This window comes from Hippopotamus amphibius, chromosome 9 (assembly GCF_030028045.1).
Source record: "Hippopotamus amphibius kiboko isolate mHipAmp2 chromosome 9, mHipAmp2.hap2, whole genome shotgun sequence".
In the NCBI taxonomy this organism is placed as follows: Eukaryota; Metazoa; Chordata; class Mammalia; order Artiodactyla; family Hippopotamidae; genus Hippopotamus; species Hippopotamus amphibius.
Genome location: NC_080194.1, coordinates 133,240,732 through 133,255,573, shown reverse-complemented (window position 1 = coordinate 133,255,573; position 14,842 = coordinate 133,240,732). Strand labels below are relative to the sequence as shown.

Here is a 14,842-nt window from a genome sequence, read left to right as displayed (position 1 = left end):
TTTGTCTCTGTATTGTTTGTCTCTCTCCTCCCTCAAAGAAAACTGAGGGAGGAGAGGGAGACTTGGACATTCGTTGGTTTCTCACTGCGCTGGACTATGACTCCGGGCCCACCTCTGCCTCCTCGCTCCCTGCGCTCCTCAGAGGGGATTCCAAGCGACCATGTGCTAACGTGACCGCCGCTGTCCCGAGAGGCCAGTTCTGTCTGTTCACACCAGCCTGGGGCGTGCCTACGGGTGCGTCTAATTATCTAGGTTCTTTTACACGGCAGATTAAACCTCTGGGACTAATCATTCTCAAGGTTTAAAACAGTAAGACCTATTTCTGAGGCCTTCAGATTTTTCTGGCTAGGAGATGTGCACACAGCTCCCCCTACTGGGTAAGAGGGAGTCCGGGGGGCTTTCGGGGCTATTTAGCAGAACTCTGAGCAGAAGTCCTGTAGAGGACACGGAGCCCTGGATCAGCACCGTCGTTTTAGAGATGGGGACACTGACACTCAGACGGCAGGTGAATCCTGCGTAAGGCACAACACAGAGGAAGTGCTGAGCCAGACCTAGGCTGGCTCTTGATCCCTGAGAAGGCAAACTTAAAAATATATAAAGGTCTCACTCAAGATAAACATTTCAGCAAACGTCTTTTCCATCTTCAAATACCTTCCCAGGGTACTTTTTATTCCCCACAAAATGATGACTTTGAAAAGAAAGTTTAAAATCTAGAAAACTCTATATACAAGGATTGAAAAAAATAGTTTTGACACTTTTCTTGGAAAAGGGGCTTAACAGTTAAGATGAGCTATCTTTTAGTAATAAAGAACTGTTTCTGCAGCCACATGGCATCTGACCCAAAGCTCATCCGGTGGGAGATGGATCACAGAAAAGAACAAACAGGAGCTTCTCACGGAGGAGGCTCCTATAAAGATGCTGGTCGCGTGCGGAGCGGATGATGGCATAAAAATCAGTGACAGCCCGGCACTTGTTAGCATTCACCAACCTTTCTGACTTGCTGAGGCTGACTGAGCACGTGTGGCGTGAAAGCGTCTTGTTTCTGAGGTGCAGTCTGGGCCAGGCCCGAGGACAAGGTGGCAGTTGCTATCTGAGGCTGAGTCTGGATTCCTGTTTGTGGTGGAGTCTAGGAGGGAAAAAAAAAAAAAAAATCCAATGAATTGTCAAAATCAAGGTTGGAATGAAGAGTTTAGATGTGGAATAACTGGTCACATGGGGCTCACATCTGAAAAAAACAGGATAAAATGTTTATAGATACAGACTTCAATTCGTCAGCACATACATTTGAACCTTAATTTGAAACCAGGCAGTTCAACACCAGACCGGTTATTTTCATGCTCTTACTGTTTTGTAACTGGCTAAGATTTTCATGTTAAAATTTGGGGAAAATAGAAGACTGATGTCAAAAGAACCTACAGCAGCTCTACACCTAATAGGTCGGGTGTTATAACATTTTAATAGCAGCAAGGAAGCTTGTGAGGCTCAACTGTCCACATTCCCGCTTTTAAGCTGCGGCATGTGCTCCCTATGGGGACAGCCAGCCAGCCAAGTGCCGGGTGCTCACAGGCCCAGAATGAAATGTGGTTCCTGTTCCTTGCACATCAACTCTCATGGAAGAGTTGGACAGGAAAACAAACGTTTAGAGACGCCCTATTATAGAGCAGACTTTCAGTTTCACAGACATTCTAAAGGTTAAACATGGAGCCAGGACGTCAGAACACACCAAGGCCATTAAGGGCACGCCTCCTGACCCTGGGTGTATAAGACTGCTCCTCTCTGGGGGGTCAAGGGAGAGGAGGAAGACTCCTAATGGTTTCTGTGTATGGTGGCCCACGTTTTGTTTAAAAAACCTTCCAAAATGGAAGGTTTGCCCAGAAACGGCTGCCGGCAACATTGGCGTGGAAGTAACCAGTGTTTTCTCGTTTCTCGACACCAGTCTCACCGCTGAGCCCGTGGCCGCACTCTCCTCAGCTCAGGCGCCTTCACCTTAATGGCTCGCTTTAAGAACTATCTTCAGGAAGCAAAGCACAGGGGCAGGCGTGAGCTCTGCAGTCAGGGGCCTCGGCCTGAACGCCAGCTCTGACCTTGGACAACGTACTAAACCTTTCAGGGCCTCGGTTTCCTTTCTAGAAGGGGGCTTTCTCACCTGGGTCTCCTGGGAGAAGCGAGGATTAAACGAAGCATGCCGTCTACAGTATCTGATGCTGTGCCCAGAACCCAAAAAAGTCCCGATGACAGCAGCTTTCATCACTATGAGAATGCCATTGGTATTTTAAAACGTCCACACACAGGATACTGTGCTAAGGGCGAAAGGCAGCAGAAAGGGAAAAGCACCCCTCGTTTGTTTTCAACTATACAGAAGCGGTGCTGGCTGTTTGCACCTGCGACTAACCCCCTGACACCTGAGCATGTTTCCCGCAGCCACGAAGCCTAGTGTGGCTGCGTGTATGAAGCAGCTCAGGTCTGAGTGCGCCTCCAGTGGTTTCTGGTCCATGCAAGCTGTAAGGCAAAGGAGTTAGAAGACACACTTCACACCTGGAGTTTGAGGCTGCCTACTGGGAGCTGCACTGAGGTGACACCGGAGCCCTGGATGGACACGGGGAGCAGCAGCTGCGCGGTGGGCGTGGTCAGTAAAGCCTGCGGCGGAGCGACCCCGGTGGGTGGCTGGCCCTGGGAACTCACGTAAAACTGGGGGATGAGGCTCGGCGGCTCGGCCGGGGCCACGGGGACCTCTTGCTTGATCACTATGGCCTTTTTGGCAACGAGGGTGTGGCCGGCCGCCGGGCCAGGGCCGTTGGGGAGCGGCGCCTCATCCTGGGCGGAGGGAGCAGTGCCGCCCCGGGCCTGGTCTGACTTGGGGGCCGGAGGGGCCGGGGCGCTGGGCGGGGGCTCCAGGGGCCGCGGCTGCTGCTGCCCTCGTTTCTCCACCTCCAGCTGCATCTTCAGAACTTCCACGAGCTTCTGCTCTTGTTCCAGTTTCCGCTTCAGCTCTTCGATCTGCTTCTCCTTCTCCTGGAGCTTGCGGTCCTTCTCGGCTGCGTCCAGCTCCAGGGTGGACAGCGTGCTGCTGGTGGGGCTGAGGCTGTCCTCGGTACTTGTGGCTCGCAGAGGCGACGAGCACAGGAACTGCGAGGGGGACATCATGGTCATGATCTCGGTGAACGTGTCCGCCATGCTGGCGTCCTCGGCGCTGAGGCTGGACTGTTCGGAGGGGGCGGGTGAGATGGGCAGCGGGGAGGTAACACTGTCCGCGTGGGCTGCGCTGCTGGTTCCTGCGGCCGGCAGCTCGGCCTTGAAAGTGGAGCCTGAGCTGGTCGCAGAGTTCTGCAGGGCTGCCACCGGCAGCGCCATGGTGACTTCTGGGTTACTGGGGACAATGGCAGAGGTCGACACGGCCACGATGCCACCGGCAGCAGCGCCGCCGCTGTTCATTTCCTGGTAGGGTTTCAGGCGTTCAATGAGGTCCAGTTTGGTGCCTGACACTGGGAGACCCCGTAACTTCAGTTCCGTCTTCAGCTCCGATACCTGAAGGACAAACAAATCAGATCTCTTTTTTGGTATTATGACCTTCTGACAAATCTTCAGCGCATTTTTGTGATGGAAAAGGTGCCTATATCTGTCGGACAACTCCATATGGCTACACATATGAGAGTGGGACAGTTTCCTTTTCTTTTCTTTCTTAACATGCAAAAACACACAGAGCTACAGACCTAAAGGACTTGAAAGGCCAGTGATAAAGCAAGGGTTATTGGAGGGTAATTCCTCTGTTATATCAAAAAATTCATTACCCGACATCATGGTGATAACAGTTACATTTACTGAATAATTACCATGTACCAGACACTGCCAGATGTGCTTTATTCCTTCCGTTCACCTTCACATGAGGTGTAGGTATTATTATTCCCATTTTGCTGAGGGGGCGAGAGGGTGCGAGCTACCACAGGTAACAGAAGGCTGGGCGGGGGTAGAACCCCGGAAGGGTGGCCCTGGAGATCTTGTTCTTAACTGTTACATTTTCCTGCTTCTCCCAAACTTGGCAACGAGCAGGGAAGAAACAAATCTGCCTCTGGAGGCAGGAGTGGAGTGGTGCTTGCATATGGCATCTGCTCAATAAACGGAGATTTATGACTGAACATTTTAAATGAGACTTAATGGATGTAAAAAGAAGGTACCTCTATAAAGGTTATCCTATTGGTTCAATGTCTATTAGAAACTACCTACATCTGCCAGACAAACCTGGCAAATCATTTACATTTCTGTGGTACTTATGGGTGGATGAACCCTGCTTGCCATGGTCACCTTCAAGTCGTCCAAGCTGGAAGGCAGCGGCCCTGGCTTTCTCACGGGTGCGGACGCATTCTGCCTTGGCGTGTTAGGTGTGGGGCTGCTCAAAGTTGGATTCCCACTGTTGTTATTCTTGTCGTTGAGTGGCCTTCAAAAGAAAAAGAAAATTAGGGTTTCTAATAAAACAATTTCTGGGGTTGCTGTTGCTCCTGTTAACAATCTGTTCACTCATGAAGAGAAAAATACCTCGTCATGGGTTGGCGGACCCAATAATGGTAAAGATGTCAGGCAAATTAGACCCCAATCAAAATCCCTGCAAGTTTTGTCTGTATGTTTGCTTGTTTGGCAGAAATTTAGAAGGTGATTCAAAGCTTTATACGGAAAATGCAAAGGACCAAGAACAGCCATGGCGTCTATGAAGAGGAAAAGCACAGCTGGAAGCATCATCCACCAGATATGAAACTTTATGGGGTAGTGCTGATGCAGGGACAGAACAGCAGACAAATGGGAGAGATCCGAGAACCCAGAAATAGCTGCCCGTACAAGGATGCTCAGGTTATCACGGAGGTGACCCTGCAGTGTTGTGGGGAAAGGGCGGCTCTTCCATCGATGGTAATGGGCTCAACTGGATATTCACACAGAGAAGAACAGGGCTCTTGACCAACCCCTACCCTCATGCTATCCCAAAACCTCAGTGTGAATTGGAAAACATACTTTGAGAAGAAAACGTAGGATAATATCTTCATAGCCTTTGACAAGCAAAGATTTCTTAGGACACAAAAAGTACTCACTGAAAAGGCTATCTTTCAGAGGGTGAAAAGTCAAACCCCAGGAGAATATATTTGTAATATGTATTTCTGACAAAAGCCTCATCTAGAATACACACAGAAGTCTTGCAAATTAGTAAGAAAAAGAAAAGCCCAATGGGTAACTGGGAAAATCGTGAACAAGCATATTACAGGAAAGCACATCCAAGTGGTCGATAAATATGTGGACAAGTGCTTAACCTCATTAGGTTTGAGGAAAATGAAAATCATAGCAAAACTGCACTGCACACTCAGCAGAACTGCTGCTAGAATGAGTAAGACTGATCCCACCAAGTACTTGGAACAACAGGCACTCTCATACCCAGCTCAGAAGTGGAGAACTGCTTCATAGCATCTACTAAGGAAACGCCCGTGCCCATCCTCTGATCCCACGATTCCATTTCTAGAGCAACACCTGACGCAGACATACATATGTGAACTGAGAGATGCAGATGAGAAGGTTTACTATGGCACCATTCATCAGAGCCCCAACTGGAAGCAACCAACTGTACATGTGTGAGTTACAGAATAGGCAACAGTAAAAATTAACTGCTGCTGTCTGCACCAATAAAGATACGTCTCGCAAAATAACATTGAGCAGAACTAACCTGTGGGACAGAAGTCAGGACAGTCACTGAGGGGTAGTGATAATGGAACGGACAGCGTTCCATTTCTTGATTTAGTGGTTACAGGAGTGTGCTTACTTTGGCATTGATTTCCACTTATAATTTATGGACTTCTCTAATGGATACTACATTTTTAAAAGCTTATTTACAAAATGTTGGTGAATCTGTTGTACTTTTGTACTCACTTCCCTAAATTCCTTTCCATGTCAAAGCCAGGCCCTCCCAACTCCTTCTGACTGTAATACTCTCGGCGACAATGGCATTTCCTTTTCTGGCTGGTTGATATCCTTTAAAGTAAAGTGCACATGGTGGTCGACAACGTACGGCCAACTCCATTGCAGCCTCAGACTTTACTGTCAATATAAGCTTTGGTAGTGAAGCCAAAGAGACCTTGAATTCCATGTTCTGAAAGACGGATCTAGGTCACGGTGCCTGTGGGGCCAGGTCCACGGCCGGATGAGCTTTCTCAAGTGGGTTTCAGGAAGCCTGTGTTTGAAGCCAATACTGGCCTTGTCAACAGCTAATTCTTGACGTGCATTTGAGTCTTTTTAAATCTGCTTGAATTTTGCTGAAATTAAATACTTGAAGTATTTGAAATGAAGTTTCTTCAAGTTTGCATGAAATGACAAATATTTGAAAATGTATCACTATTCCTAAAAATTCAGCTTTTAAATCTTATTTTAGAATTATGAGAACATTTTATCTTAATCACTGTTTCTCAGCCTTACATTCATTATTGTCCCAAGAAGCCTTTTTTGACCTTTTTTCCTCATCACTCCCTATGCAATTTTAATACCATAGATGTACTACGTCTGTCCATGTACTACGTATGTGGGTCTGTGCTTTATTAAATAAAAAGTGTAAAATTTCCCCCAACCAACTTCTGCTCCTGTGTGAATGACATCCTCTCTTTGAGGAGGCATGATCTACATTAATTATTCTATTCATGCTGTCTTGTTGGTTGAGATTCTGCAATACTCTACTTGTTACTATGATTAACAGTGCAGTGTTTAATTCAACTTTTAAAACAACAGAAATAAGTTGGTCTGTTTTTTTCCCCAAATCAACACAGGGGAAAAAGGGGGAGGGACGCCTGGTGACTGTGTACGTAGCTGAGGATCCTGAGGTCCAGACCCTTCCCTTCCATCAGTGCGTGGCCAGGCCGGGACTAAAGCCCCATGTCTTCAGGCTCTTGCCTCTTCCGGGATACCAAAGGGCTGTGTTATCAGTAAAATTCCACTACTGCGGGCACCAGAGAGCTGCCACATTCACTTTCTCGTATTGAATTTTGGTAAAAAGAAACAGTGTGTTGGAAAACAACACCTCCATTTTTAGGACCTGGAAATTAAACAAAACCGACACTCCATCTTTGTCTGGTGCGATAAGACACAAAAAAGAGTGACCCCTCCTCCTCCTAGTTCTTGGATCTTTTTGCATGATGCCTTCCTGGGGCAGGTGGCTTGGTTACGTCAGGGGCAGGAATGTCTGAGGAGGAGAGGGGAACTGAAGCCTTCATGGAAAGACAAAGAACTTCAGAGCTCAGGCACCTCACACCTCAGATGTTCTCTTCCCATCTACAATCAGCTGGCGCCACACACACAACTGTGTGCATTACAGAAAAGACTTTCATGGATAGACACCACCTTTTATGGGATTTTCAGGTAACACTTTCCTCACCTGGGAACGGGGTCACTAATATCAATCCCTGCGAGAGTCACTGTGAGGAGGAAGCTGCTGGGCACGTGGTCGGGCACCGGGAGCAGCGGACACGTGAGGCGTTGCTGCTGCTGCCATCACTGGTGCCCAACGGCAGCGGCGGTGGGGGCGCCTCCCTGGGTCCTGGACGAGCCGCAGAGCCGCGGTGCTTTGTCTCTGATAGTCGTCCAGTTCTCTGGCCTTCCCTGGGTTCCTTCCAACATCAACAGCGCTCTTAGGCCTGCTTGCTCTTAAAATAATAACACGCTACAAAAATTCTTTCTTCCTTCACCTCTGTGCCCTGATGTTTTAGATTTAAGTACTTCACAGGAAGGTCTAAATGACTAATAGGTCTAATCTTCCTCAAGATATTTGGATTTTAAAAGCAAAAAGTGAATTGATTTTAAAAGAAAAAAAGTGAATAATCACTAGCATATGAGGAGGTATTTCTTACCAAGAAGCTTTTTAGTAAGTCTTAGTCCTTTTCTACTCCTAGAAAACAGAGGCTCTCCGTGGAGGAATGCTTAGCCTACGCGTAGAGAACAGAAGTAAAGCTTCTACAGATCATGTGATCATAAACTGAGTGGATGGATCACAGTATAATTTTTCCTTGTAATGAGATTTCTGGATCTTTTTCTAGTTTCTTTTCTTGAGCTGACTGTAAATATTCCTTTTTCTTGAAAAGTGAATAAAATGAAGGACAGAGTCTTTGCATTTTTATCTGTTTTCCAGAAAAGTGTACTGAGGATGTGTATCTAGAGATTTCCTCCTCTAGTACATAATTAAAATTAGCTGTAGATGTCCTCCTATGAATTCAGTCTCAGAAATCGTCTGAACTTACTCCCTTCTGGACTTCCCTAGTGGCACAGTGGTTAAGAATCTGCCTGCCAATGCAGGGGACATGGGTTCTATCCCTGGTCTGGGAAGATCCACATGCTGTGAAGCAACTAAGCCTGTGCGCCACAACTACTGAGCCTGTGCTCTGGAGCCCGTGAGCCACAACTACTGAGCCGAGTGCTGCAACTACTGAAGCCTGTGTGCCTAAAGCCCGTGCTCTGCAACAAGAGAAGCCACTGCAATGAGAAGCCCATGCACCGCAATGAAGAGCAGCCCCCGCTTGCTTCAACTAGAGAAAGCCCACGCACAGCAATGAAGACCCAACACAGCCAAAAAAATAAATTAAAAAAGAAAAGAAAAAAGAACTCATTCCCTTCTGTCCCTCTTGATTGGGCTCAAACTTTGGAAACATGTTCCTTCTTCACAGCTATTGGTCACCAAGACCTTTTACTGTCTTTTGAAACATCTGCCACCTGTCCCTTCCTTCCCATTATCAGTGCCCTTTCAACACCTTGCATCTGCTTTACTGCAGAGTTTCTATCTGGTTTTCCTATGTCCAGACTTGCTTCCAACACTGGTGTCAAACTATTCTTTCTTGCTCTTTGATTTTACCATGTCTCTGTGGCCCTCTGAAACATCCACCGTATCAAGATTAAAGTCTTCCCAACTTCATGTTCCTCTAGACATTGGCTCTACTTGAATCTTGTCTTCCACTGTTCTTAAAAATTAACCACATTCTTTATCCAGTCCCTTTTTTCACACCATGCAATACATAGGCACTGTTTGTACTCAGATCATTCCTCTTTGCTAGGAAGGCTCCTTCCCAAGTCTCAGGCCCTTTCCGGTACAAATAGCCTGCCTTTCTCATAAAGCTTTCCCTGGCCCCTCCAGCTTTTGTGTTCTTCTGTCCTTTTTTTTTCTTTTTTAACTGTTTATACCAGGTTTACACTTCTTATGCTTTTCTCATAGCACCTAATACTATTTGAGCAGGTAACAGGCAAATCTTTCCTGGATGAATAATTGGGAGACGTCATTTCTAACTTGAAAAGTTCAGAGCCTGTTTTGGAGGGCAAAAAAGGGACTGGAATGCAGGCTATTCTTACTACGCTGACTTCAGATACTGTATGAGCTTTGATGACAATAAAATGAAAATAATCACTGAGCACAAATAAATCACAACATCCAACCTTTAGCAACTAACGGTTCCTCATAAAAAACACAGTGCACTCCACTTTACGAAGCCCGCCTCGACCCCAGCCCGTACTTGAGTGGCGCAGGCAGGATGGTCTGGTAGTTGTAGTGCTGCTGCTGCTGGCTCAGGATCTGAAGCTGCAGGAAGAGCTGCTGCTGCTGGAGCAGCCGGGCGTAGTTGGAGTCCATCTGCGGCTCGCTCTTCTCCCCCTTCTGGTCTGGTGGAATGTACTGGTGGTACTTCAGCTTCTTCACCCGGGGCTTGGGGTCTTTGCATTTTTTGCTGCGATGTTTGTCATTTGGATTCTTGGGATGGCTTTGCTGTTTTCGGGAAAAAGACAATAAGAACATTTCTGGAGAATACAATCTATTCTACTGTGTGCCTAACGGATTTGAAAAGAAAAAAGCAACGCACCTTGGAAACTGGTATTGCCGCTTTGGAAAGCAATATACTAAATACATTTCGAGAACCGTGAGAACATCTGTGTACTCCTTGTGACCAAAAATCTTGCTCCTAAGAGCTTACTTCTCCTGCTGCGTTGTTCCCTTAGACTAAGCGCAAGACACTCAGCTCAGCACTACCTATTCAAGTTCAACAAACAGTGACTTTGGGTCTCCCGTGTAGGCACTGCCTAGTGCTTACCTATACTATCTCCTAGTGAAAAACAGGTCTTACACTAAATATATAATAGGGAAAAGATTAAGTATATTTCACCATAACCATGTCATATTTTATGGTCATTAAAAAAAACTATGGCGAATATGTAAAGGCGGAAAAATGCTTCTAATGTGAATAAAGCAGAATACAAAGCTATGAATTTCTATGGCAAATACACAGAAAATACTGAGCTATGTGAATATGAATTTTTAAAAAAATTTTCAAAACTAATTACATTTTTATTTTGAAAATGGGGTGGGTGGTGAGACCCTGTCTGATGATTAAGAATCAGATGACTTTTCTGAGTTCTTTTCATCTCTTCCATTTCTAAGTTATCAGATCACTTTCTACTTTTTAGTATTCAAATTGTACGATACGTTCATCAGGAAAGTCCACCAACAAAACAGAACAGCACAAAACAACAAGGTATAGGAAATTATTTCTAAGATGCTTTAGGTAAAATACTCAACTTAAGAAGAAGACTTTGAGGAGTACTAAATTAAATATAGCTATCAGTGTGATCATGTTATATAAGTTCATATTCAAAGACTTAGGAAACTGCAAAAAAACCCAGAAAACAGAAATAAAGAAGAAAATAAAAATCACCATATTCTATATATCAGAAGTCCTCACTATTAATATTTACTTTTTACCCCTTGGGCACCCCTCTTCAGTTGAGCTGGCTTCCTTGTTCAGAGACGTTTTCTCCCCGCAGATGTCCTCACAGCTGCGCCGTCACCCCTTTTAGATCCCTGCCCAAATGTCGTCTGCTTACTTGACCAGAGCACTCTGCTTAAAACAGGAGCGTCTCCCGTGCCTCCACCCCCCATCCTGGCTTTAATCTCCACCACTCGGCGCACACTGTGCTCTGTTCACCCCCAGCTCCTAACCAAGGCGGAGGGGGCGTGGATCTGTGATGTTTCTTGCACTGCTTTATCCACTCCTCGTACCCAGAACAGCGCCTGGCACACAGAAGGTGCTCGATAAATATCTGCTGAATTAATGGATGATGGATATGTATGCTAACTAGAAATCACTTGAATTACCAGGCACTTAAAATACATCACAACGTTAGAAAACATTCTCGTCATTAAAACGGTCTCCTCCTGCAATCTCACAACATGGATTCACTGTCATCCGCTTATTTTATCAATAATAAATTTTATTTCTAATCTTTTCAGACTGATTATAAAATGAATGGGGTCTCGGTTAAGGAGGTTGACTATAATTGTTATGTAATAAAACAACGGACCCAACCACAGTCAGGCAGTCAGGAAGGGGACAGAAATATAATAACCAGTATTCCTCAGACGAAATTGGCTGTTACCTGTTAGCCTGCACGTGTCTGTTTTCTTAGGACTGAGGATGGAAATAGCTCACAGAAAAACCCCAAAGAATTGCAGTCTGTTTTCTAGTGTGTACCTGTCCTTTCCTCTACTGGCAGAGTTCCCAGGATAGGCTACTCAGTCCCTCAGTCTCACATTCTTAAACAATGCCTCTTGCTCTAGAACCAAAGCCCTCCTTAAAGACAGACACTAGTGAGGAACAGAAATTCAGAGACCAGGAGAGGCAGAGAACAAATTCTCAGTATCTGCAGGGAAAGATGGGTTGGCACTGAAACCTCCTCTGTGCTATCAGTGGACGGGAAGAAGAGGTAAGAGCGGATTTTACTGGCACAGTTGTACTTGCCACCCTCTGGAACTTCTGGCTCCGCTACTAAGCGACGGGAGATGGTGAAATACACTGATATGTGCCCTGAAGGCATGGACACCTGGCCATGCTGATGAACAAGTCTGAAAAGAGCCTTCTCTCCAGGGAGGGCAAGGCCAGGCACAGGTCCCGGGGACAGAGGGGAGGGAGGAATACGCCTCAGGCTAACTGCCTCTGAGGAGGGAGCGCTGCAATGGCTAACTGGGAAGGACGAAGGCCAGGCTGGGATTCGGGGACGCGGTCCTTCTGGTCTTGTCATGTCCTCACTCCTTTGGGCCTCAGTCTCCTCATCCGAAACGTGCTGAGAGGCTTACCTAGATCTCTGAGGTCCTTTTTTAGTTGTAAAAGTTTGAGATCTATGTTCTGCTAGTTTTGGCAAAAGGCACATCTGAAATGATTAAACTATTCCTCAGTTTACAACCCACTTCCCCTTATTTAGCAGTTCTAAGTACACGTTAAAAAAAACTTAAAAAAATGTATTATATACTGAAAATTTTAATCTTCCTTGGGACTTCTAACTGAATTATTTTGACCAAGTAAAATGCAGGGAACAGTGCCACAAATCTGCAGCTTATCTGAAGAACAAATCAAGCTGTATCGGGCCAAATCTGCTAGATCAAAAAAATGTATTCACTTCTCAAAAACCTTTAACCTGTCACATAATACATCTGCAATACCACTGAGTTTGACCCTGTGTAGAAAGTCCAAAATCATGTTATCACGTTACCATTACAGACATCTGTTTGTGAGATTCATGAATCCCAGGTGCTAAAGTCTTTCTACCCTCCCAACCCCTCCCCCCCCCCGTCTCCAACCCTGTTTCATCTTAGTGGCCTGGGTGGAAGCAGAATTGGGAACTGCTGATGAAATGATTCCTAAAGTCTTTCTGCACTGCTGCTATCGTCTTATACAGACTACATTTTGTGTTGTTCTTCTGTGATCATCGAACAAGAAGTCATCTGTTGAAGGTGGTGGTGGTTTCAATCATGAAGGCCTGGGAGAGCAAGTCCTTCTGTGGTTTGGTTTTCAAGGCTTCAGGGTAAAAAGCAGGCCCGGGCAATGTGCACACAACCTTTGTCCTCTGCTCAGACCACAGTTGAAGGTAAAGATGCTCAAAGTAGCATGCATGCAGGGTACCCACCTTCACCAGTGCTGGCCCAGGCTTTGCTGAGGACACAGTGCTGGTGGGGAGGACAGGTGCTGTGGACCGCGTGGGGGGCTGATCTGCAGGAGGAGTTTTCAAGAATTCAGGAACTGCTGGGGACACCGAAGTAAACTGGTGGAAAAGGCAGAAAGGGGACACGTCTGTGAAATCAATGACAATGAAAATAGAAAAACCAAAATTATAAGGGAATGACCTCATTTTTTAAAAAGTCCACTAGAAAAGAAACGAAAGAAAAATATAGGAATATGTCTGAGACACAGATGGTGGAATAACATGCTTTACGTCTGTCGAGCCAATGATTTAGTCTTTGCCCCGACGGCAATGAAAAGCTAAAGCTAAATAAGGCTAGACTGACAAAATTCCAGTGTCTTCTCAGAAATATGGTCAGAACTTGCCCTTTCTTGGCAGAAAAAAGTCCAAGACTCTTGTAAAAATGATCAAAACAGTACATGGTACTCAAAAGGTTTTCTCGCCCTGTAGGTCACGCTGACCTGGGCGAATTCAGACATAATACTGAGCCTTCGTTACAGGGGCCCCTGCACCCCCGCACCCGCACCCCAGATCCAGGGCCAGGCAGCCTCCGGTAAGAAAGCGTCCACCTCCGGGAGTTGCCCTCCACGCGTGTGTCCCTAAATGTGCCGCGCCGCTTCTGCTCGTCTCCAAACCTGACTGTACTCTGCTGACCGTCCCCCGCCCCCTTCTTGCAACAGGAGAAAACCTGAAGCACATGTTCTGAGAGGACTGACCTGTGCGTTGACAGTCCCCTCACACGTGACGCAAGAAGGGAATTTGTTGCCTAGGCAAAAATAGGCAATTACTGAATCTCAGTCTGGGGTCATACGTGAATAAAGGAAGCATCGACAACTCAACAACGGTTCCCACTAGCGATCTTCTCTAAGTAGATGTTAAGTATTGTCGTAAATCAGTTAAACATTGCATATTGATTACTCCTTGGACCCACCAGCCTTATATTAATGGAAAATGGCCTTATTTCCACGTACCCACACAACTCTCAAATTCATCACTATAATCAAAATCGGTTCTCTTGTTGAAGTATTTGGGTTTAAAGAATAGCGCCCTGTATATTCCTTCCTTAAAATAAATGACCTGAACACTCAGAGGGCTATTAGCAGCAAGAAATATGAAGCTTGGCACATACTAGTTACTCAACAAAGATTTGTTTCATGGGTGAATGGAAATTCCTGGTAGCGTCACTCATGCTGGGTCACCCTCTCCAGCTCCGCTGAGCCTGGGAGACGTGTGTGGGTGCAGTTAACTGTTCACGCCCGTGTTGCCTCTCTCCCTGAGCTTTGTTTTCCTTTTGCCATTGATTTCGGTTTTAAGTAACAGTTGAGTGTTGACGATATAGAAGACTTGATTTTTAAAGATGGCCGCACTCGATTTCATTTTCAAACAGAAATGAAGGCACTCCTCCTCGAGGCGTGACACCTATGTTCCAGGGTGATTTCTGTCCCCAAACAGCCCCGAGACAGCCGGCTCCTCAGTGAACCTCGGACACGCGAGGTGAACGACGGCGGCCAGCTGATCCTTGTTTTAAGGGATATGGTTTTATGTCATTTGTTTTCCTTTCACTTTGTACTCTTTTTGGAAACGAGGATACTTATCTTTGGGTCAGTTTTCACACGGGGAAGAACATTCTTTGGCTATTAAATAACTGGCATATGAAGTAGAATCAGATATTTGAATTTTGAAATATACGTATGTATGTATTTCCTTGCAGATAAAGTCTACTAACCTGGCAAGCTATTTTTATCAGTCCAGCCCCCCGCTGACTGATATGACAGTAATGATTTATTGGAGAGCAGTCTTAATAATCTGAAAAATAACCCAGGAACGTGCATGTGGTATC

The 14,842-nt window shown here is 45.9% G+C and overlaps 1 protein-coding gene across 16 annotated transcripts in view; it reads right to left on the bottom strand.

The window, feature by feature from the left end:
• MRTFB (myocardin related transcription factor B) overlaps positions 1-14,842 on the bottom strand; it is a 284,571-nt gene that overhangs the window by 16,891 nt on the left and 252,838 nt on the right. For 15 of the 16 annotated variants that reach the window (XM_057748312.1, XM_057748313.1, XM_057748318.1 and 12 more), the window contains 5 exons: positions 12,949-13,083; positions 9,513-9,760; positions 4,300-4,432; positions 2,536-3,525; positions 989-1,126 (listed from right to left, as the gene is read on the bottom strand). In XM_057748312.1, the coding sequence (XP_057604295.1) occupies positions 989-1,126; positions 2,536-3,525; positions 4,300-4,432; positions 9,513-9,760; positions 12,949-13,083 (1,644 nt within the window). The remainder of the gene's footprint in view (positions 1-988; positions 1,127-2,535; positions 3,526-4,299; positions 4,433-9,512; positions 9,761-12,948; positions 13,084-14,842) is intronic. The other variant, XM_057748323.1, reaches the window with a different exon arrangement.